The sequence below is a fragment of the Centropristis striata genome, chromosome 13 (assembly GCF_030273125.1).
Source record: "Centropristis striata isolate RG_2023a ecotype Rhode Island chromosome 13, C.striata_1.0, whole genome shotgun sequence".
NCBI classification, from domain to species: domain Eukaryota; kingdom Metazoa; phylum Chordata; class Actinopteri; order Perciformes; family Serranidae; genus Centropristis; species Centropristis striata.
Genome location: NC_081529.1, coordinates 9,151,316 through 9,175,519, shown reverse-complemented (window position 1 = coordinate 9,175,519; position 24,204 = coordinate 9,151,316). Strand labels below are relative to the sequence as shown.

General features: G+C 40.3%; 2 protein-coding genes across 6 annotated transcripts in view; one reads left to right on the top strand and one right to left on the bottom strand.

Moving 5' to 3' along the window:
• Nucleotides 1-178: 178 nt before the first annotated feature.
• On the bottom strand, nt 179-24,151 carry LOC131983023 (phosphoinositide 3-kinase regulatory subunit 5-like). 4 transcript variants are annotated; one of them, XM_059347600.1, is made up of 18 exons: nt 23,297-24,151; nt 12,243-12,357; nt 11,478-11,578; nt 11,316-11,384; nt 11,088-11,226; nt 10,840-10,909; nt 9,931-10,108; nt 9,670-9,841; nt 8,908-8,976; nt 8,005-8,813; nt 5,980-6,105; nt 4,072-4,203; nt 3,866-3,959; nt 3,180-3,256; nt 2,981-3,074; nt 2,791-2,873; nt 2,570-2,688; nt 179-812 (listed from the first exon to the last, which is right to left on the bottom strand). In XM_059347600.1, exons 2-18 carry the CDS (start codon nt 12,352-12,354, stop codon nt 665-667), a joined length of 2,592 nt encoding a protein of 863 aa, XP_059203583.1. In that variant the 5' UTR covers nt 12,355-12,357; nt 23,297-24,151; the 3' UTR covers nt 179-664. The 4 variants fall into 4 exon arrangements, with proteins under 4 accessions (XP_059203583.1, XP_059203581.1, XP_059203582.1 ...); XM_059347598.1 differs by lacking the exon at nt 23,297-24,151 and adding an exon at nt 19,863-20,668; XM_059347599.1 differs by lacking the exon at nt 23,297-24,151 and adding an exon at nt 19,863-20,668 and having other exon boundaries at nt 12,243-12,354.
• ntn1b (netrin 1b) overlaps nt 20,111-24,204 on the top strand; it is a 51,396-nt gene continuing 47,302 nt past the window's right edge. The window contains exons 1-2 of one of the 2 annotated variants that reach the window (XM_059347601.1): nt 20,111-20,228; nt 20,360-21,397. In XM_059347601.1, coding sequence (XP_059203584.1) covers nt 20,383-21,397 — 1,015 coding nt within the window. In that variant the 5' untranslated portion in view covers nt 20,111-20,228; nt 20,360-20,382. The remainder of the gene's footprint in view (nt 20,229-20,359; nt 21,398-24,204) is intronic. The other variant, XM_059347602.1, reaches the window with a different exon arrangement.

The window sequence follows — 24,204 nt, the reverse complement described above, 5'->3', positions numbered from 1 at the left end:
TAATTACACAGTCTGTAGTAATGCAGAGCTTACCATTGTAGCTTCTGGTGTTCGCTGCCGCTGCTATGCCTGAATGATGTTGTGCAATACTAATACAGGTGTGTTTACTGTGTGATTCATAGGAGGAAGTTCAGGAGAGCCAATCACTGTCTAAACTGAGGACACAGCAACCGGAGAACTGACTCAATGTGATTTTATTGAAATTGCATGACATATAGAAACATTTTCTTCTGAAAAATATATACAAAAAAACACTATGGATATCACTTCAAAAATAAATAGCTTATTTAACTACAAAGTTCCTTAAACAGGGTTTTAATCTGTCATGAATCAACAGAACGTACACAGTATTAATCAAGTTATCAGTTTTATGCTACTGGCAGCAGATAGTTGGCAGTCCTGCATTGGGATTAAAGTTTTTTTGTGTCTTTAAAGATGCAATAAGGAGAAATAACTATAAAAAGTTAGAAAAACAATCCTCCACACACTCACATTGTGACACACCTTGATTAGCTACAGGATAAACCTGAAATATGTGGGTCAATTAGTTTTAATATATAACTATGATGCAACCTTTATTTCTGATATTCAGAATCTGTATTTTGCATTTGCCGTTGCTTTCATTTAAACATCCATGGGTTGGTTCAGTGTAGTAAACAGTTTGTCAGTGGGATGAGGCAGAGAAGGAGGTGATGGGGAGGCAGAGCAGGGAGCAGTAGGACGGGTGTAGAGGCTGGACTTGACCAGGGGACGGCTTGTAGGACCTCCAGTCTGAGCTGCTTCCTGGTTTACAGCACAGAGACACCTCACACCTGCAGATACAGAAGATATAGCATGTGGGGCTGATAAATGCATGCACAGGTTAAGACTCTACAACCCATGTTAGTTCAAATATGTGCATATATGTCACAAAGGATTAGTGAAAAAAAGCATTTGGTTTCATTTACTTTCTTACATTGTCCCAACTGTTTTAAAATCAGAGTTGTTGCCGTAAGTAAGTCAAAAACCAGTGCAAGTAAGTAAGTTAAGTAAGTAAGTAAGTAAGTAAGTAAGTAAGTAAGTAAGTAAGTAAGTAAGTAAGTAAGTAAGTAAGTAAATAAGTAAGTAAGCAAATAAGTAAGTAAGTAAGTAAGTAAGTAAGTAAGTTAGTAATTAATTAATTAAGTAAGTAAGTAAATAAGTAAGTAAGCAAGCAAATAAGTAAGTAAGTAAGTAAGTAAGTAACTTTAAGTAGTCGGCTGTTAATTTTTGCATTTTGCTAACCAAACTAGCTTGCACTAACATTAGCTAATAACTTATAATAGTCCCTTCTGGCTCCAAAAAAACAAGATGGCCATGGCCTAAATGCCAAACTCAAGGATTCAATACAACAGCCAAAAACCAGTGGCTGCCATCACAGTGGCTACAGTCACTTCTTATATACGGTTACTAAAAAATAAAGATAACGCGCTATATCTATATAATTATCCAATTAGTAGATGTTGTAACAGTAGAAGAAATACAGTGGTAGAACATTAACTAAAGTATTTGTATTTTATATTATATTATACTTCTACTTCATTACATTTTATTAAAAGCTGTTGTTACTTGTTATTTTTCTATGAAAGCCCATTTCTGCCAGTAAAAAACTTGTCTTACAAGTCATTCTTATCCGAACTCATCAGATAAGAACGTCTGACTTGACCCTGGAATCTGATACTGATGCACGAGGCAGACTTTTGCGTCAGTTTTGAAGTTGTGACTTTCTGGTAGTTACATGCATCATGGCTTTTCAAAATAAACTGCTCTGTTCACAGAAAATGATTAACTGCAGGCTATGAAACCACTTGTTCTGTCACAGATGATGAACAAAGGCATTTAAACTCAAAGAGTTTACTGTGGACTTGCAATAATTCTCTTATTTGTAGGTAAGTTATGTTGAAGAAAAGACAACAGTGAGAATGTTGACAATGTTGATAATGTAAATGTAAAATCTTAGAATCCTGATTCGGGGACATTCCCAGTGTTTCCTAAAAAACTATTGGTTTAAAAAGGATTCTGAATTCAGCACATTAATTTTGAGTAAGTAAGTAAGTAAGTAAGTAAGTAAGTAAGTAAGTAAGTAAGTAAGTAAGTAAGTAAGTAAGTAAGTAAATAAGTAAGTAAGTAAGTAAGTAAGTAAAAAAGTAAGCAAGTAAGTACATAAGTAAGCGAGTAAATAAGTAAGTAAATAAGTAAGTAAATAAGTAAGTAAATGAGTGAGTGAGTAAGTAAGTAAGTAATTAAATAAGTAAGTAACAAAGACCTACTTCTTTATTTTAGCTTTTAACTGGGTTTTATCTACCTCTCTATGTATTTATTGTCTTTTAATGTTTTAATCTGGCTTTTAATAGAGATTTATTTATTTGTATATATGTCTAATTATTTACAGTATTTTACTTTTTAGTAGTCTTTAATTGGGTTTTCTAATCATAATAAGTAGAAGGGGGTGTTATATTGTGTGAAGCCCTTTAAGTGAAGTTTATTTGGCAGAAAAGTACAATTGAAGTCTGATTGATTGATATTGACATCATAGTAAGTGATGTTGTACCTGGTGACACTTTGTATGAACTTCTTCTCATCCTGATCCAGACACACAGCAAAAGTCGCTCCATCTTGTCCAGCGTTCACCTGAACCTTATCCACTTTCACCTCTGATATGGAGATGTGCTGCAGAGGGCATGTAGAGGGAGAGGAAGCATGAAGTGGGGGTGTTTCAGAGGGAGGGTGTGCATGAGATTATATTTAATATGTTTAATTTCAACCCTTCACCTGGTTGTAGCCCTTTTTAGACTTGGAGCACTGCCTCTTCAGCACTTCTGTCATTGTCAGCTGCAGACTTTCTATTCTGGAATCTGGACAGACAAGACTTGATTTGCTTAGACATCAGACTAAAAAATCCCACAAAATACTCACTAGCTGGCAGATGATGAAAAGACTGGACTGTATGTCTGTCACACACCTAGCTGCTCAGGTGTCCTGCAGGCTTTGTGAAGATTAATCGATGTGCAAACCATCTCTGTCTGGATCCACTGACTCCTCCCGCTGACAGCCACCTGTAATCAATCGGGTGCAGACGAGGTCGATGTTAAAATAGCTCTGGATGTGAGCTTAAATATATGTTGTTGTTTTTGTTACGGGAAATCAAGCAGGATGAATACCTTGTTGTAGGCAACACATAGTTTTAAAGGGACGGCCTCTCGTTCTTCATCTATTCCAAACCTTTTACCGGCAGCACCTGCAGAAAGACACATTAGACCAGGGGTCGGCAACAATTATCAACAGTACTTACTAACAGCCATTGATGGCCAAAAAAAAAAGAGAAAAAATGTTGGAATGGAGCCACAAACCTTATTTTGAGCCTTATGATGAAAAAGAACAAAGGGTACCAAGTCTAAATTAGCCTACCAACATTACTGATGACTGACTCAATGTTTTTGTCAGAATGCAGCAAGGACCCAAGTGCAAATGAAAGGCTAAAGAAATATCTGAAGTTGGCGAAATTTAGAGGTTTGTCAGGCCGTTGACTTTCCTCAGCTACAATGCACATTTTAGTTGTCTAAGATCTAATAACATTTTTAAATGCTGTATATAAGCTACACATTTTTACTGAAGGATACAAATTGATTTGGGCCTATACCAATGATAAATGAAAATTAAAGAAATGTTATAAATATATATAAACATTTTGTCACAGCCACAGGGAGCCACTGCAGACAGCCTGAAGAGCCACATGTGGCTCCAGAGCCGCAGGTTGCCTACCCCAGCATTAGAGTGTGTGTTTGAGTGTTTGTTTGTCCATATGCTGTTGTGGCTGTCTGGGTACTTTTGTCAACGAGTGACTCACCCATGGCCTTTACAGCTCTGGTGCCAGCAGTGTGTCCGAGCTCCAGAGAGTGAATAAACACCTCCCTTCTCTTCTCTCCTCCAGCCAGGGTGAGCTGTGTGGAGGAAGAATCTCAAGAATTAATCAGGTATTTACTGCAGTATCAGGCTGTCTGTGTGTGTGTGTGTGTGTGTGTGTGTGTGTGTGTGTGTGTGTGCTCCTCTCACCTCAGCCTGGTAGAGCTGCACCAGAACAGGCTGGTCTGCATGCCGACAATAATAGAGCACCAAGTCGGCCAACAGGGGAAGACTCTCCACGCTGCCACTGCTCCCTGACTCATCGCCTTCCTTACAGGCAGTCTACACACACACACACACACACACACACACACACACACACACACACACACACACACACACACACACACACACACACACACAATGTAGGTTGTTCTGAGTTAATTAAGTTAACAGCTTTTAACAAACCAGCGCCTGCTGTGAGGTCTGTAGAACCAGCATTTAATCTCTAAAATGGTAAAATATTACACTTGTGTGTGGGTAGATATTAGAAGGTTTTTTAAATGAATTATTGACAGCATTATTAAGTGTTTTCATTGGAAATGAATCACATTTTTTTGAGCTTTTGTCTTCAACTACAACAGAATAAAAAGAATTTCAAGGACTTTCTTGTTTCATTCTTCCTATTTTTAACTGACAAATTCCACTTTAAGGGACTGTACAAAAATAATATGGGAGGGGGACTGAGTCTTATAAGATACATATTATCAGACCCTTCGCTGTGTTGTATTTGATGTTTTCTTTAAGAATGAGTGGACCCAGTACATTGTAGTTCTTCTCCTCCAAACCTCAGAATGTAGTTCAGAAAAAAATACAATAAATCTAAAATATAATCTTGGATGAGGTTTTTTTTTTTTTACTAATCTACCCTACATTCAGAACCCTCTCCCCTCATTAACACCCAGGCGGCAACCTCCGTGTCTGAGCATGGAGGCCAATCAGGAAGTGTCTTAAGCCTGCAATCCACCAAAAATTCCAGCAGGGGGTGCTAAATTTGGCTGCAAGAAAAATCTGCCCATTCATTTCAGTGCAAAATTTGAAAACTTCTGACTTGATTTATTACCTCAGAAAAAAAGAGATAGAAAAGAGGACGTTTACAGATTTGGTCTCATAACTTTGACCCTTTCACACTGTATTTTCACTTAATGACAGTTTATTTGAACGTTTTGTTCAGTAAAAATGTCTTGTTCAGTGTTTGGCTGGACTAACAGACACTCCAAGGAGTCGCTGTTCAGTTTTCTGAGGTAAGAAAGATACATTTTGTTTTTGTTTTTTTGCTAGCCAAAACTAACATCCCAGTTAATGCTCCAATTAATGCTAACATGAATTAGCAGCGGCTTCTCTCAGTCGGGTTGCTGATGTAGAGAGGCGTGTTGTCAGTGTCGTCAGATCCCTCGCGCTCCGCCACAGTCCAATTATGGTCTGCTCCGCGTATCGGAAACAAGATGGCGACGCAAGATGGCGACGAGTATAACGCTGAACTCGAGGCTTCCAACGGGCAGTCCACAAACCAATGGGTGATGTCACGGTGACTACAGTCTATGTTAACACCTCTCCACAATCTAGTCATTTTCTTACCAGCCGATATTTGTGTCTGTTAACTGAGCTGTTTTCAGTCGTTACATTATTGCTAAATGTATGAACTCAAACAGTTAGTGCCTGTTGTCACTGAGAGTGAACTAAGTGACAAAGAGACACACGTCAGCTACTCTCTTATTCTCATAGACTGTGGTTACAGATATAAAAAATATTTCCTGCCACATGCCATCACACTGTACAATAACAAATAATAGTCTGGTTCATTACATACAGTCGCGATACACTTTATGGGTTTTTTTTATGCACACTGTTCATTGCACCTTATTTGTTTCACAGCACCAACATTTTTATACTGCATATTCACCTTTATTCTGTACTGGAATTCTACTCCTTAATACACATCGAAGAAGTGGATGCATTGTAACATCACCCATTGGTTTGTGGACTCACATTTTGAAGCCTATTATTAAAAGTTATCTATACACCAGATATGAAGGAGGTAGCTTGTATGGAAGGTACCTGACAAAGGACGTCAGAGGACACGCTGAGCAGACTGAGGACGTTCCTCTCGTACCAGGGGTCCATCATGCCCAACATCTGGGCTATATCGGTGGTACTGTCCTCCAGGACACCACTGTTAGACTCCTGTCACAATAAGAGAAGAAATGGTGTTCACAACCCAAAGAAGTAGATGAATAACATTATAATAATAACATTACATACACTGTAAAGAAAAAAAATCTGTTTAATTTACAGTTAAATACTGGCAGCTTTGGTGGCCAGAACTTCACCGTAAAAATCACAGTGAGTGGGTTTTCTACTGTAAATTTAAATGAAAATATCAGCAAAAACTGTAATTTAGACTTATATAAGGCCCTATATTTTTAGGAAAATTATTTCCTTGTGACAATATGGTATTTCTCTGTTAATTTTACATGAAAATTTTATATTTTTACAGTAAAACTGTGTGTTTTCCACAGTTTTTGAACTATTCCTTGATTTACAGTAATTAAAAGTGTCTACTAGGGTGATATGCAATTTTTACTTTTATGCCCTTTTTCTCATGCAATTGGACAGTGTTTTTCTGTAACTTCTACAAACTTTAATTTAACAGTGTGGTAGTATCTGTACCACTAACTTCTAATTAATGGCTTTATTAGGAGTTATTGAATCATTTCCAACTGCAACAGTCACCATGGCATTGCTTTCACCTTGTGAGTCTGTCTGGGTGTGTGTTGCATCAGTTCAAAATGTGGTGACTTATCATTGTGATATTATCCCAACTGTGTAAGATGCAGTTACAAAACTTGTAGTTGAAGTCAAAATGAAGGGTGAGTTTGAAGATGGGTGTAGTCTGAGTAAGGGCACTGGAAGTAGTGAAGTGCCACTTGACATCCCTGGCCTGATTTGGCCTCGCAGATGGTCTCTAGTTTATTAAAACTTTATGGAAAAGTTATATGCCTTTAGGGCTGTTTCCACTACCGGGTAATACCCAGACAATACCCAGAATGAGGTGGGTCTCACTTGCCGAAACGCCCCTAATTTGAATACGAGCAGTCCGGAGCATACTTTTGACGGGATTTTTTTCATCCCTGTAGAAGAGCAGGGTCTTTTTTCTCCCCTGAAAACAGCCTGGTTACTGATTGGATAGATCGCTAAGTGGGATGTGTCGTAGTACTCTACACGACAACAACACACGTAAAAGCCGGCGAAGCAGTGTTCCCAACTTAGCGACTTTGTTGCTAAATTTATCGACTTTTCAGACCCCCTTAGAGACTATTTTTCAAGAAAGCGACTGGAGACAAATCCAGCGACTCCTTCTTACTCTTCTTAACGAGCCGCTAACGAGCCGAGGCCGGCTTGTTAAGAAGAGCCGCTGTTAGTGGCAGTTAGCTACAGTTAGCTACAGTTAGGTCTTTATGTACTGCTGCTACAGGAGGTGTTCACTTAGCGATCTCTGTTTGTTTACAACAAGCACCAGACACTCTGTGCACAGTTGGCATGCCGTTAATTCACAATCACTATGTTTATGATCAGCGAAGACTCTGTGCATAATTAGCCATGCTGCTTTCAGCTGCTGAGGTTGTGCACAGTTAGCGATGGTGGAAACCATACGTCACCTCCAGAGTCTCTAAATCCCTCTGGAGGCTAACTTGTAGTGGAGACACGTAGAGTGAGCGGACTTTTGAGAGGGTGTGGCCTGAGACTTTCCCAGTGGCTGCTTTACCCCTAGTGGAAACATGGCTAATAATAACAAAATCTCTGGCTGGTGATTATGATCTCCCAACAGAACATGCTTGTCATTTTAACTCTTTAGTTCATCAAGTCAACCCTTCCAATGGACCATTTGACCTCTGACCTCCTTAAAAAGTTGCTGCAAAAACTTGTTACTGATCTATGCAGCATTAGTAAAGCCATTAGTTCCAGCTTCTTATTAACGCTGCTAACCACTATTACAAAGTGGTTTTGTAATGCATCTCTGAATGCATAAGTATACATATACATGTGAAAGGCTGAGTCAGCAGGCAGGAACAGATGTCTCACCACAGAGGCAGCGGTTCTGGTTGAACTTCCTGTCGGCCCTTCAGTTGGTGTAAGTCCTCCTCCTGTGCTTCCTATGGTTCTCTTTTTGGTCGGAACAAAGTAAAACTGCAGCTTGCACGTCTTGGTGAGTCTTGGATATTTACTCTCTTTCTGCTGCAGGTCGCTGTATGCCCTGGCCAGCCTGCCAGCCTCTCTGTCTCCTCCAAAAACCACCACTTTGATGAGGGTGGGCACCTCTGCCTCATCGCCCTCATCACAGCTCAGGATCGGCCTCCTGCGGACGCACATGTGCTTCCGGGGGGACAGAGGGTCCAGACCGGCAGTGGGAGCATGCAGAGGATGGACTTGTCTGGAGTGTTTGAGCTGCGAACCGCTTCTTTGAATCTCTTTGGAAAAGTCCCCCCGGTAGCCCATACTCTGGGCCCGGCGGCAGATACGAGGACTCTTGAAAAGCAAGGAGAAGCGCTCAACGCCTAAAATGGATCTGGACTTCTTTTTGGGTTTCTTCCTCAGCTTTGGTTGGCTGTCTTGCCCTTCCTCTGTGTTCTCGTGTGTCGTGTCCTCACTGAAGTCACTTTCCACACCGGATGAGCAAGATGGCGCCGACCAGCTGGAGGAGAGAGAGTAGCCGGAGTCCCTGGAAGAAGAGGACGCGCTGGAAATACGGTGGTCCGCTTTGTTTCCTTCCACTTCATCTTCCTCATCCACACTGGTGTCGTTATTGTCATCCTCGTCCATTTCTGTCTTAAGGAAACAATCTGGAGCCGAGTCCATGTCGGACTCACTTGCGAGAATGTCCTTCAGAACATCTGCATGGATATAAAGAGAGAGTAAAACAGTTAATGATACATCTCTGGCAAATGATGCCTGCGGTTGGAGAGTTGTTCAAACTGAACTAATTACCAAAAGTGTCATTATCCCAGGAGCACGTGTGACATTTGGGGAAGGGCAGCATGAAAGTCTCAACAGCCCCTAAAGAGAAGAGGTCACAGTCAGGTTAAAGAAGCATCACTGTCTGAGAACAATCTTAAAAAGAAGATTCAAAGCAATATTTCACACAGTTGTCTATTTCTACTGTGGCACTTTATGTTTATATTTACTGGAGGTGTGGATCAGCAGAGGCCCCATGATACGATTTTATCCCAGATACTTGAACCACAAAACAATATTATTGCAATTTTAAGCATTTTGCGATATGGTGAGTATTGAGAATATTGAGAATATAGCGATTTAACTGCATTTTGTGTCCACAAAATTAAATTCAATCAAGAATTGTTTTGTCACATAAGAGAAAATTCTCAGTCTATTCATCTCACTTCAGTCTTTTTATTTCTCCACAATGAGAGTCAAACCCACAGACTGACCAACAAAGTATTCAGTCAAACTGAACTGAACTGATATCAAACATGTATGGACGACAACAACTGCAGCATTTTATCAAACTTTCCACAACTTTAAGCTTCACTGCTCGAACTTTCCAGTGTTATTTCAACAACTTCCTGACCATATGGTGCCTATAGATTCCTTAGATCTTTTAGTTTCCTATGATACAAGTATCTCCAGTCGATACCTGGTGGCCTTGAATCGATATAATATTGCCATGCAAAATATCAGGCTAGAATGCTTTATCGATTTTTTCCCTACCTCTAACATTTCCTGTCTTACCAGTATCAGGGCAGCCATCAGCAGGAGCAGGACCAGTAAGGCTTTCTCTGAGCCTCTCCATGCTGTGCAGTAGACCTTGTCTGGCTTTACTGAGATCTGCTGTAGAGGCTGCTGTCTCCATGCGGTCAGTCACTGCCTCCATCAGCTGCTCCAGCTCCTCAGGCTGCTTTGTCTGGAGGAACATTTGGAAGTTTGATTTAGGGAGAAACTAAAGGAAAGAATAAAGAGAAGTTGTGCATCTCAAACACACTGGTCAGTCACCTGCAGAACAGTGTGGAGCGCCTGAAGGTCGTGCCCGGTGCCCAGAGCAGCCTGGAAGGCGTGCAGGATGAGGGTGATGGTGATGTCTCTGCTGGAGTGCTGGGTGGTGCTCAGTTTCTCAGAGGCAGACTGGACCTCTGGGGGGACGTCCTCATCTGGGCTCACTAACAGCACCGTCCTTATAATACACACACATACACAATTATATAGAAGCATGTTCACACAATGAAACTATGGGCATAGATAAGCCAAAGGCCCCCATCATCTTTCCACAACAAGAGCAAGACACAGACTCTAGTTTTGCATTCTCTTGTTTTTGGGGGTTTTGGATCTTGCAACTTATTGTGGTTTATTGTCTTTTTGTGGTAACTTTGCATTTTGTAATTTTTTTTACTTTTAGTAGCTGTTCTGTGTGTCGTTGTAGTATTTTTTGTATCACTTTCTTTTTGTTAGTTAAGTATCTCTTTGTATTAGTTTTGTGTCTTTTTGGTTTCTTTGTGCATTTGTTGCCGTTTGGATATATTTGTATTTTTTGTTTCTCTATGTAGTGATTTTGTGTCTCTTTGCAGCTGTTTTGTGTCTGTTTGTAGCTGTTTGGTGTCTGTTTGTAGCTGTTTTGTATGTCTTTGTAGTTTTTTCATTTTTCTTTGTAGTTGATTTGTGTGTGTTTGTTGTGTGTCACTTTGTGGTCATTTTGCATTTCTTCATAGTTTGATTTGTTTTTGACCATCCATGTCCAGAAAGACAGCAATGATGTTAAAATGTATGAATAAGGCCTCAAGATCTCAAGTGTTAACTCCCATTAGAGTGTTGATTTTTAAAGTGCCATACAGAAGTTTGGGTTGTATGCAAATCGCAGCCATGTTTAGCTTGTTTTAATAGCTCTCATTAAAGTTTGAATGAACTTACATGGTTTTAGAGCAGTGAACCTCAGGAGAAATCCCCTGCTCCGTCCGGACGAGTCTTTGAAATGAAAGACCTGAAACAAAAGAAGGAAGACAGTTCAGAATATCTCGGTGGGTAAACACTGCCCCCATATGGCCTCACAGGCAGACTGAGAGACAGGAATGATGGCTGAGGAAGATTGCGTCCCACGGTCTATAGCAAGAATAAGAAACCAGCCTATTTCCTGGTTGTACGTAAGGACTTCAATGTACCTGGTGCTCTGAGCTCCTGCTGGATGATACCCAGCAGGCGTTTACTGGCGGAGCTGCAGGGCTCAGGCCAGGTCAGGAAACTGTGGAACAGCAGGTAGGCCTCCTGCAGCACGCTGCAGTCTGCAGCCACATGAGGAGCCTGAGAGGAAACAAGTGACCAGGTTAAATAAGAAATATTATGGAGTAAATGTGTAAAAACTGTCCTGATTATAAAGTACAGCCACTCACTTTGAGGAGTGTTGAAGAGAACAGGAGACTGAGGGGCACCACCAGTTCATACCGACACTGCTCCACTACCTGACAAACACAGAAGAAAAATCCTGAAGTGAAACAGTCATGTCTTTCTTATATTTCATTTTGGAAAAGGATGTTGTGCGTTCAGTTCTATACCTCCTTTGTTTTCCTCAGTATTCTCTGTAGAAGGATGAGGAAGTTGTGGGGATCTCTCTTCACAAGTTCCTCCAAACACCAGCGGTTTATGCACAGGCCAGCTGCTCAGACAGACAGAAGCACACAACTTATTTCTCCTTTTCGGTTTCAGTCTGATAACAAGCAGTAAACATGCCATTTAGATACACACGCTAGCACGTCATATTTATGATACAAATGTGCAGAACCAAAACAAAAGATTACACTAATTTCCTTTGTTGCTAAAGGTATGACATAGGTTACTCTTAAGAAGAATTTCAAAATTGAACTTGTGTGAACCAATATGATACTTCTCCACATCCTTCTGTTTGTCACCACTTTCAATTCCTATTTGATTCTATAAGATGGACAATATGTTCCTGATTGGTTTGCTGCATGTTTTGATGATTTAAATTGTCATTCAATTAATGTTTAGATGTAAATAAGTGCATAGGCAGCTATGTTTTTTATGGTTGTTGTTTCTTTGTTTTTTTCTCCTTTTTTGTCCAAATAATAATAATAATAATTGCAAATACATCTTTAAATTTTAGACAATATACAGATGTATTGATATATTACAAAAGCATTAAACAATATTTTAGTGAAGATAAACAGCAGGACCTGGACAGTTTTCAACATTTTTTCTTAACATATCTGCACTTTTTGCCACGTTTATATTTTTTATGACATATTTTCAGCATTGTTTTTCTATTATCTTACTGTAGAAGAAGTGAAATGGGGTCTTACCGTTCCAGAGTTGTTTGTCAGGAGTGTTGAGCCCCAGGTCACAGAGGCAACGCTCCAGGACATGCTGGATACGGTCCTCAGTGCACGAGCTCTGCTCAATCTTGGGCATCATCTTCTGCAGAGGCAACACAATATCCAGAGACAAATAAAGGTGATGAACCACCAGGAAGCCCCAAAATAACACAACCCTATTATTGTGTTCCGGTAAACTAATATATTATGTCTCTTTAGTAGTCCAAACTTCCTGTTATCGCTGTTGCCAACACTATTCAACCATTATTGTTCCTCTCAAGAGACAATCGCACACAATCCAGAGGCTCGCTCGCACAAACAGAGATGCAAACACACAGCAAGGGGCAGAAAATAAAATAAGCCTGCCACTTCCTACCAACCAGTGAGTCATCGACTGCGTGCGTGATCCGGAGATGAGCTGGTAGAAACAGCAGCCACAACTTCTACTTCTCTATTTCTACTTCATTCTTAAAATTGCCTGCTGACACCAGATTTCATATGACTCAGAGTTGGATGGAAATGAATCTTACAAAAGGACAACTTCCCTTTTGATCCTTATTAGTCCCTAAAGACTAAATGTCACTCAGTGTAAAAGAAGCATTAAACTATGTTCAAGAAAAACGACACAAACAGTACAAAAGTTAAAGACAAACAAACACATTTTTGGGAATTTGCTTACTGCATCATAGCTGTGGTGAGGTCGCACTCCATTTAAAGACAACCATGTAAAACCACACTGACCACCCAATGAACTCAACCAGTTTGGAAATAACAACATTTCATTGGGATAATTAACGGCTTTTCCTAAGACAAGGCCTCGTGTGATTTATTTGAAAACAAAAGACACCTCTATGAGAAAAAATATTCCCTCCTAAGCAGTGGTGGCAAGTAACTAAGTACATTTACTCAAGTACTGTACTTAAGTACAATCTGGAGATACTTGTACTTTACTTGAGTTTTTCCATTTTATGTAATTTTATACTTCTACTCCACTACATTTAGCTGACAGCTGTAGTTACTTTACAGGTCGAGATTTAACATAAAAAACATGATACATTTAAAGAGATTGGACTTTTTTAAAATTAAACCACATAACAGTATATTAAGTAGTACAAAAATGAGCCCTGTCTTTACAAAATTAAAGCGCTTACATAAAAGCATCAATACAAATAATTTAATAATATATTTAGAATTTATATAACAATCTGAGTGGGTCCATTCTACATAAAGAGTACTTTTACTTTTGATACTTTAAGTACATTTTGATGCTGATACTTTTGTACTTTTACTTCAGTAAGTTTTGAATGCAGGACTTTTACTGTAGTGGAGTAATTTCACATTGTGGGATTAATACTTTTACGTAAGGAAAGGATCTAAATACTTTTCCCACCACTGCTCCTAAGTACATTTGCCTTCCAGGATGTTGATGTGCATACGGAAGCTGCAATTGTACCCAGCTGTGGCAGATGTGTCACTGTGACCACTGATGAATAATGTGTGTAGTGACACAACTGGAAAACTGGGGTCACCTGTGCCCGACAAAACAGGAAAAGGCCTTCCGGGAAGCATTGATGCAACATTAAGATGGGACACAAGGAGGAACTGCAACTTAGCTCACTGAAATATATTCAGTGTAGAGTGTGTGCACAGTGTTATAATAGACCAGTGGTAGCCCTTTTACATTAACATTAACACCACCAGAAAATGTTCCAAATGTGCTCATTTCAATTGATTTAAAACTGGATGTTATCTAATAACATGAACTGAGGTAAAATGAATATTGTTACATTATTTTTCATACAGTTTAACCGTACATTTTCAATAGCTTAGTGTCACACTCAGTTTCCTTGTGTAATATGTCTTATTTGAGTGTATTTCAGAGCTTTAGTGTCGGGGATCATTCACTCATTTTGATGTTTCTCTGTGAGGAAATTAATAACAAAGAGTACTTGTAAAGAGTAGTTGGTAGTTCAAGTTTGCATTTTGGTACAACTAGCTGTAGAAGCTATGTTTCAACCATCTATTTACTTTTAGAAAACTATTTCAACAGTTTTTATTCATTACTTTTAGTTAACTGTTATATTCATATCTATTTATTCAATACCTTTAGTTAACTAATTCAACTGTTTTATTCATTACTTTTAGCTTACAATTTTAACAGTTTATCCATTATTTTAAGCTAACTATTTCCACTGTTTAATGTATTACTTTTAACTAACAATTCTGTTGATCCATTAAGAAGCTCACATTAGCTATTTTAAATTGTTTTTCAACACTTTTAGCTAACAAATTAAACTGTTATACATTTAAGCTTGTTTTTTTTATTTTTATTGTTTTATCCAATACTTTTAGCCGCACAATCAACTCTTTAATTTGGTATAGAGTTTTAACTGCTATATCCATAACTTTCAGCTAACTATTCTGTTTAGCCATTACTTATGCTAGCCATTTGAGCTGTTTATTCAATACTTTTAGCCAACAAATTTCACAGTTTATCCATTACTGTGTTTTTAACATTACATTTAGCTTCCAAATCTAAACTATTTAGTCATTATTTTAGCTTGCTATATCAGGCTTTTTATATTACTTTTATCAATTTAAACTGTTTAGCTATTTCAATCAGTCGTTTAGCATGCTCTGCTCACTAGCTAACTCGTATCACCAACTCTCAATGTGGTGTTCAGCAGCTCAACGTGTGAATATAGTATTTTTTTTATAGACAAATGTGTGAATTTCATTTATTTGGTAGGTTTTTTTTTCCAAATGTGTTGAACTTAAAACTGCAGAAGCACCCCCAAGGAACACTTGGCGGCGATATGTGTCGTTCCAGCGGGTTAATATGGCCCCCTTTCCGGTTGACCTCAGTTTGACACTTTGTGCCGTCGCTACTGACCACCTATGGCGACCGGCTACTGAAATTGGCCACTGCGACCGGCTTTCTTGAATGTTTTTGTTCTGGGGTCATACGCCAGCGAGGGGGTGGAGCATACGTTGTCTCGTTATACATGCCGGCAAAAATTGTATTCCAATCGCATTATCTGGGTGTCCAAATCGGAGTAGAACTCTGACATTAGTCGGACTAACACTTAACATGCACTTCAGTTGTCCAGTTATAGTTGGATAAAGGCAATAATTCGTTTTTTTCAAGAGTTGTGTAAACGTACTGACTGTATACCCTAGCAGTAGCCTAAAAGGCAGTGGAGAAGAATAACTGATAACAGGCCGTTATCGACAGCCAAGATTGTTGTATCAGTCAAACTGTAAAATGTAAGCTACTGAGCTGCAAAGCATGCAGTGACTACATGCACACACATTAAACACATGAGCCATGAACCATTTTATGTGCAGCACTGGTGTGTAGCACTGTGGTGTCGCAGCTTTGTGCTTTGTTTGGAAGTACCTGGCAAGCAAGCCAATGTATTCATTTGTCTAGTGAGGAAGCAGGTGTTAGTCCATTGTATGTTATCAGGCTATAATGTCCAGCCCTGCCATGCAAACCTGGCTGCCACAATGCTAAAACACTGCTCACTGCTGTAGCTTAGGATATAAACGCGGGTGTTGCTTTAAATGCACAAAGTGGAGGGTGGATGTTACGAGATGGCGGTGCCAGATGTACAGCTGCCACCGACCATCATACTTATCACCTTATCAGTCAATAAAGATAAAGTAAATACCAATTAGACTATATAATCTATGAAATAATTTTACAAACTCTGATGCACTGATAACTGCAGCTTTTAAAAGAAGAGGAACAGGAAATCTGCTGAGCTTGAATAACAGTTTGCAGTTAGATCTGATGACAGTTATGCAACAGAGGCTTGTTCCTATTACAGAGAGGATATATGATATGGTAAAAATATATAAAATGGCCACTCTGGCAAGCCTGAGACAGTCATGGGACATATAATACAGATACATGGTGTAAACATGTTGACGCATATAAAGAGATTAAAGTGAAGAAGTATGAGACTTAAGTCTTACCGAACTGCTGCAGTTATCAATGTCCTTGATCATCCCAGATCAACCACAGCTGAGACAAACCAGCAGCAGGGGGAAACAATACAGAGACCACATCCTCCTGTGCTGGAGCTTTTTCAAAAATAGACCCTCTGACTGCACGAGTCAGAGAGCATGTAGTGCAAAACAGGAACTGAATGAGTCTTTAGGCTGAGGTGGTTTACAATCTGCCAATATAGGAGGAGGAGTCTTATATGAAACTAGAACATTTCTAAAGAAATTTTGATTGTGTGCTTGCCTCTGGCCCTTGATTCTCGTTGCTTAAATCAGCAGTTAAACAGGGACTCTGTCCTGAGTTCACAGACACCTCATATCAATCACCACTTAAACAGGGACTCTATGCCGAGTAATCTGACACCTTATACAAGTCTCTAGGACAAACGGTTCATTAGTTATGAAAGGGGGCGTGGCTAATCAAAAAGGGCGGAACTTTATGAAATATTGTTATGTAGAACTGGTCAGTGATGAACCATCATCATGCATGACAAGTTTGAGGCAGATTGGACAATGTATGGTCAAGTTATAAGGTCTCATGTTTTATGAAAAATGCCATGTCTGTGACAGTTAGAGTAAACTGTTTTCAGTTACAATGTCTGTGTTGGAGCAGGTAGGCTGGGGGAGGCTTTGGTAGCTAAGCAACCAGGTGGCCAGGTGGGGTCGACCACTCAGAGCAGAGCAATCAACGGAATGTTCCGGAACACTGGCCAGAGATGGAGAGACTAGAATTTCTGGCCTCGAACAGAAAGCATTTTTTGGCAAAACCGATCATTGATCCGACTTCACTTTGAGCGTCCTGAGTTCTTCCTGAACATCTACATATGTTTTTTTTTTTAAAGAAAAAGGAAAAAATAGCTTTCTTAGAGCGATCTAAAAAAACTGTTACATCTCCTTTTTTCAGAAATCTTCCTGCGTTTTTAATATGGGAGCCAATGAGGCCCTACACCCAAACTATAACTCTGACAGCTTTACCAGAGGATTGTGAGTGAGAAGACAAATTTTCCTACATTTCTATGTATAAATTATTTCTGTAGAGTAGAATTTGCGGCCTGGAGCGCAGTTTTCAAATGTATTTTTTGACAATTTTTTCTCTCCCTCTACACTCTGGCGATGATGTCACACACTGTGACAGGAACATTCCCTGGAATACACACCCATTATAATCTCAGAATTTCTCCAAAAATGATCATGGTCATTGAACAGGGATTGATAAAAAACTATATGATCTATCGATACTTGGATTAATGCACCGATACACAAGACTTGTGTCTACTGTTTCAAGTTTAAATGGAGTCTCTAGGTGAAATTATGCCGGAGAAGTAGACATTTAAAAATCTCCAATTATTGTTATTTTTCGCTCATTTTTTTTTAGCCATCCCATACATTTCAATGCAAAATTTTGGGCAGTTTTTCGCGACTTATGTCTCTATTCTATAGAGAAAAGTAATAGCACACCGATCCCAATCAAACGTTTTGATATATAATTTGTCCTGCAAGTCTTCAAGTTGTAGGACTAGTAGCGGGACAAAATTGTGTCCAGAAGAGGAAGAAGAAAAAATCCACAGTATAACAGTAGTGCTCGGGGCTTTGGTGCAATTGCCCCGTGGCCCTAATAAGCCCACGGAATAACAATTAGTGTGCTTTTGCAAGCAAGCACACAAAATAAGAATAGACCCGGTGAATAGTAGTTAGTGTGCTTTTGCAAGCAAGCACACAAAATAAAATAAATCACTCATTCATCTAATCTAGGAGTATCCATGCAAATGTCCCAGTTAAATGTATTAATAGTGAGCTTGCTTTCTGTGACTCAGAGCTTTTCTGCTATTATAAAAAAGCACATTATAAAAAATTAAAATTAAAAATTAAATAACAGTGGCACATAACATCCAAACTTGGCCCCTCTTCCCGGCTCAGCAGAAGTGAAAGCAAACCCCAGATTACTCTGGGGCTTTGTCTGCATTTCTCCTGGCTAAATTTGCATATTTTTGCGCTGCATCTACTATTTCCGTAGCCTTGAGCCTAAAGGTTGACAGAAAAACCAGAATACTTATAAAACAGCAAAACGAAAGGAGAATAATCCAGGGAGAGGGTGTCAACAAATGTGTATTGTGAGGATTTAGTCGGGGAAGGGGAGAAAAGAAACGTAGAGGTTCTGTAAATCCAAAAATGATATTTATCTGGTGAAATAACACACAAGCTTCTCCTCATCCACGTGTCTTTGGATGAAGACGGCTGAGGTTCCTACAGTCTCTTTAGATACAGACACCACTACACATTTCAAGTAGGTCATAAATGATGATTGAGAGGGATAGTTTTTGTTGAGTCTACATAGTTTTTAGTAAAATCCTGCCTAGTACACCTTTAATAATTTAATTACATACATGCTTTATGTTGCATTCTGTTATTATAACGTCATGAGACTAGACTGTATCTACTCTAGAAGTGTTTCCAGTTAATTTGGCCGCTTCTCTAAACTTCTTAAACAGGCTTTTGTGTCTGTTAGACGATCTTAATAAGACATTACCACATCAGCGGAGAAATAAGCTACAGCACACTAAAGGGCATGTATATATTTTTTCTTACTTATTGTTACTTACATATTCTCATTAAATGTTAACATTATTCTTGACTTCTCCAAAAACACAGATATGTAGCATATGTTTTAAATGTGCAGGCAGGTTTGAACATGAGCCGATTAAAGTTCAGGTGTCTATAAACGACTTAAATTAGGAGGTGAATAGGTGCCACATGTTCATGGAGACACAGAAGAGCACGGATGAGCCTAGTTACAGCATATTCCATTTTATTATTTTATTTGGAATTGTCACCTGCTGCGGGGCTAGACGGTGGTCTCGTGGTTAGCACAGCAAGTTCAACTCCGGCCTGCAGCTCTTCTGTGTGGAGTTCTCATGTTCTCCCCGTGTCAGCATGGGTTCTCTCCGGGTTATCCAGCTTCCTCCCACAGTCCAAAAACATGCACTTAGGTTTAATTGGTGACTCTAAATTGCCCGTAGGAGTGAATGAGAGTGTGAATGTCTGTCTCTATGTGTCAGTCCTGTGACAGTCTGGAGACCTGTCCAGGGTGTACCCCACCTCTCACCCAATGTCAGCTGGGATCAGCTCCAGCCCCCCACCACCACAGTGGGGATAAGCGGTCAAGGATAATGAATGAATGAATGAATTTCACCTGCTGCCTGAATTTAAGTATTTTTCTTATCTCAAATAAAACATGCAAAAAAGCATACAATTATGCATGCCAATTCATCAGAAAGCAGGAAATTAGGTTTTCTGGCAGTCAGATGTCAATGGTTGAGATCCCCAGATTCTGTCAATGTTACAATGAAACCTACAAGCTTGAATAAAGTTTGTGCAACAAATGTAGCCCCATGTGCAAATCCTGCAGAAACATGTATTCAGTGCTCTAATATGACAAATAGAAATAACTATTATGTGAGGCAGATGTCATGTGTTTAAGGCCAATTCAGTGAGCTATAAATAAATGTGTTACTCTTTTTTGTATCTTCAAATCATCAGATTTCACTGCACTATATTCCTCTTTATTGGCCGCCGAATCATATATGTAGTGCCACTAACCTGCCGGTAGATGTCGCCGCTGCCTCTCCCTCCGCAGAGACCCTCAAAAGGCTCCGACTCCTCTCCTCTGAATGAGTGGACCCCCTTTTTCCTATTATAACAGAGAGGGAATGGGACAGAAAGAGATAGAGGTGGGCAGAGGTGTGACTGAGAGGACAGGCAGAGGCAGAGGGACACTCAGAGCCAGCTGGGCTTTTGCCATATCTTATTTTTATTTAGGAATTTTAAAGAGAGAGGGGAAAGGCTGGAATACTATAGGAGTAGTTTTTCGTGCGTAAACGGGATAGGTCCAAATTCTTAGGAGTTGTGCTTCACTTTGAGACTGAGCAGTTTATTTGGAGGTAGTGTCCTGGGTTTCTTTGCCTCGTAAGAATATTTCTTTATTGTTTGTTACATGCAAGTTTTACACATATCTTACCAGAGCATCATTTGATTTATACACGTCTTGATACATTTTTATTATTAATTCTGATTGTTTTGTCTCCATTCCCTTTCAGCGCCCTGCGGTGCACGGATTACAATGCAAAGGATTTTGGAGGTTTGGGTCACCCTGGTGACACTTTGTGCGCTCACCGAGGGGGTCTTTGGAGGATACGGGCTGAGCATGTTCGCTGCACAGTCCTCCCCTCCGGACCCGTGCTATGATGAGAACGGGAACCCGAGGAGATGCATCCCGGACTTCGTCAACTCCGCTTTCGGGAAGGACGTGCGCGTCTCCAGCACCTGCGGGACCCCCGCCGCCAGGTACTGCGTGGTGACCGAGAAGGGAGAGGAGAGGACGCGGGACTGTCACACGTGCGACGCCGGAGATCCCAAGAAGACCCATCCACCTGCGTACCTCACAGACCTCAACAACCCTCACAACCTCACCTGCTGGCAGTCTGAGAACTACGTGCAGTACCCGCAGAACGTCACCCTCACCTTGTCGCTTGGAAAAAAGTTTGAGGTCACCTATGTGAGCCTGCAGTTCTGCTCACCTAGACCTGAGTCCATGGCGATCTACAAGTCCATGGACTACGGCAAGTCATGGGTGCCGTTCCAGTATTACTCTACTCAGTGCAAGAAAATGTACAACAGGCAGAATAAAGCAGCGATCACCAAGCAGAACGAGCAAGAAGCCATCTGCACGGACTCCCACACGGACATGCACCCTCTGACAGGTGGACTCATCGCCTTCAGCACCCTGGACGGCAGACCGTCCGCGCACGACTTCGACAACTCCCCGGTGCTGCAGGACTGGGTGACGGCGACCGACATCAAGGTGATCTTCAGCCGGCTTCACACGTTCGGAGACGAGAACGAGGACGACTCGGAGCTGGCCCGAGACTCCTACTTTTACGCAGTGTCGGACCTGCAGGTCGGAGGACGGTGCAAGTGCAACGGGCACGCTTCGAAATGCGTCAAGGACAGAGAGGGGAACCTGGTGTGTGAGTGCAAACACAACACGGCGGGACCGGAGTGCGACAGGTGCAAACCCTTCCACTATGACCGACCATGGCAGCGCGCCACGGCCCGGGAAGCCAACGAGTGTGTCGGTAAGACATCCCCTTCTCTGTACTGGAATTAGTTTATCTCTGGGAAAAAATATGTTTTTTAAATTATAATATTCGATTAATCTAAAATGTGCTGTTACAAAAAAGCCCAATCACTGTTTCCTGCCGTTACGCACCAGCCTGAATGTTTATTCGTTCATTTGATTTATTTATTTACTTGTTTCTTCTTGGGAATGAAATACGTGGTGAAACTCTCTTCTGAAAACATAGTTTTTGATTTTATTCTTAAGAAATGTTTGGCTCAAGACGTAGATTCATAAGTGGGGATCTGAACTTAAATGAGCGTCTTATTAATTTGATTGTGGTTAAAATAAATCCTAGTTGTGGCAAAGAGGGAGAAGAAGGCCTCGAGCTAAAAACCCCGCGACCTAAAAGGTAAAACAACATTATTGATCTTTAAAATAAGAATAAAAATAAATTAAATACATATTTTAACCTTAATATTTATCTTTAATATTTAAACTTGAAAACCAATCATCAGCTGGAATTATTGCAACTTTTAATTAAAAAGATAAACTACTGCTGATATCTGCACAGAAAAAGTGGCATGCATTTACATAAAATAAATAATTTACATGTGAACATATTCAATATAATTTCGGCCTAAATACACGGCAAACTGCTTAAATAAATTGTTGAATTCAGAGCTTTTATTTGGTAAAAGACAATGATACATGAAAATCAGACCGGCCTTTAAAATACCTTGACATTGTTTAAAAAAAGGTTAGAGCAATATTGCCTTTATGTTAGGATAAAATAATACAATTTAATCGTTTTCCCGGATGCTTTATGTTTTGTTCAGTATCTAATATTTGCACTTTGTTGACCTCTGATTTTTATCAACATCCAGTAGAAAAGAAAGGGCAGGAAGTCATTTCAACAAACAAAGTGCGCCTGTCCGAATGCGTAATTGCGCTTTGACCTGTGTTTCCGACTGTAGTAGCGCTTTAATAGGAAGGAAACATTGCAGCTGCGGAGATAGACTGCAGGGGCGTGTTGTGTTTCCATAAGCAGGTGCTATTACAGATCGGATGGGCGATTAAGGCGGTTTTATTGACATTTTTGGCACGTAGAGTATAAACTGCCACTTTAGAGCCAGTAAACTATTCAGAGAGGAGGACAAAGCGCGAGGTAATTTGAAGCCTGATCTGAGTTTTTATTCTAGCAGCGAGTGTATTTGCTGTGATGCTTATTTTTTACCAGAGCAGGAGGGAGGGAGGGGGGCTTATATCAACAGCTCGAGCCCCCCTGAGCTACAGTGAAGCAAACCTGGAAAAGTAACAAGTTCTGACAGTGCCATGGTTTGCTTAACCAAACGGAACAAGTGAACAAGTTGTTCCCCTTGGCCTCCGCCTTTTGCCTCTGCAAAGCCAGCATCTCAGTGTATTTTACTAAAACAAAAGGTTGTCACTTGTGGCATCCATCTCGCTGTCAGTGGGAGGCCCCCCTTTCACCATCTCGCTTTCTGTGTGAGCGGTGTCATCAGATAAAACCGCAGGAAAGCCAGACTGAGCATGTCTTCCAAAGAGGAAATAATAAGGGTGGCCTGACACCTATCCATGAAAGAAGAAGACCCAGGGGAGGGGTTGTTTCCACTGAGCAGTGGGTCCATATGGTCTGGCAGTGGGGATGCAGAGTGGTTGGTGCTAATGATCTGTCTGCAGGACATTCACATACTGAGAGAGAGAGAGAGAGAGAGAGAGAGAGAGAGAGAGAGAGAGAGGTGTGGTTGCTTTCACTCACAGGCGGCAGGCATCAAGGAAGTAAGACAAAGTCAATTTCCCATGACTTTGCATGCAGGGTTGCCATCGTTTTGTCAGAGAGGCATTTATGTTGGCAGCAGCTTTCACATTCCTCATCAGCTGGAGTTACATGACTTACACATATGTTCAGAAAACCAGGGCCGAGGCCAGAGGGGGGGCCAGCGGTGGTCTGGGCCTCCCATGGAATCTGGAGCTTCACAGACCAGTCTCAGAAGGTGCTGGTTGGTAGACTTGCTAGTATCATGGATGGATGGATGGAGCCCCTGGACCAGAACCGGTGTATTACGTTAATATTTGTTGTTGGAAAGTCAATCAAATGATGACAAAGAGGCACAAAATAACTACAAAGAGACACAAAATCGACCGCAGAGAGGCACATAAAAAATACACACAAACGCAAAATGACTATGGGGGACAAAACTACAACACAGAGACGCAAATATGACTAGAAAGAGACACAAATGAATGACAAAGAGATGCAAAATGAGCAGAAATAGACACAAACTACTACAAACTTACAAAAAAAATGGCAACACAGAGATGCAGAACTGACCTCAATAAGGTGCAAAATGACAGACACAAAACAACCACACAGAGACGCAAAAATTACAACAAAAAGTCATGCAAACCTACTACAAAGAGACACAAAGCAACAACACAAATATACCTAATGACCAAAAGAGAAAGAAAAAGACCAACAGAGATGCAAAAATAACTTTTTCTGTGTCTCTGTGCTGCAGGGGCCTGGCTGAATTTGGAGTTGATGTAATTTCTTATGTGTTGTTTATTTGGCGTTTCTTTGTCTTAATGTAATGTAAATATTAATTATGTCAGGTCTACTATTGCCAAGAGCCAGGGAAATATTCACACATTTTTCCTAATTTCCATTAAAAGTTTCTGAACGCATCCATACAAAACTTAATACATTAATGCGTGATAATGTTTGACCGCGACCTATCATCATTTATGTAAAAATAAAAAAGGTTGAGAAACACACACACACACACACACACACACACACACGGT

Bases quoted from the DNA above. Each gene is read 5' to 3' on its own strand.
- LOC131983023 (XM_059347597.1), bottom strand. From the start codon at position 16,268: ATGATCAAGGACATTGATAACTGCAGCAGTTCG. The intron at 12,358-16,235 runs GTAAGACTTAAG...TTGCCTCTGCAG, and splicing joins TTGATAACTGCAGCAGTTCG to AAGATGATGCCCAAGATTGA. The intron at 3,257-3,865 runs GTGAGTCACTCG...GTCTTTCTGCAG, and splicing joins CAGAGCTGTAAAGGCCATGG to GTGCTGCCGGTAAAAGGTTT.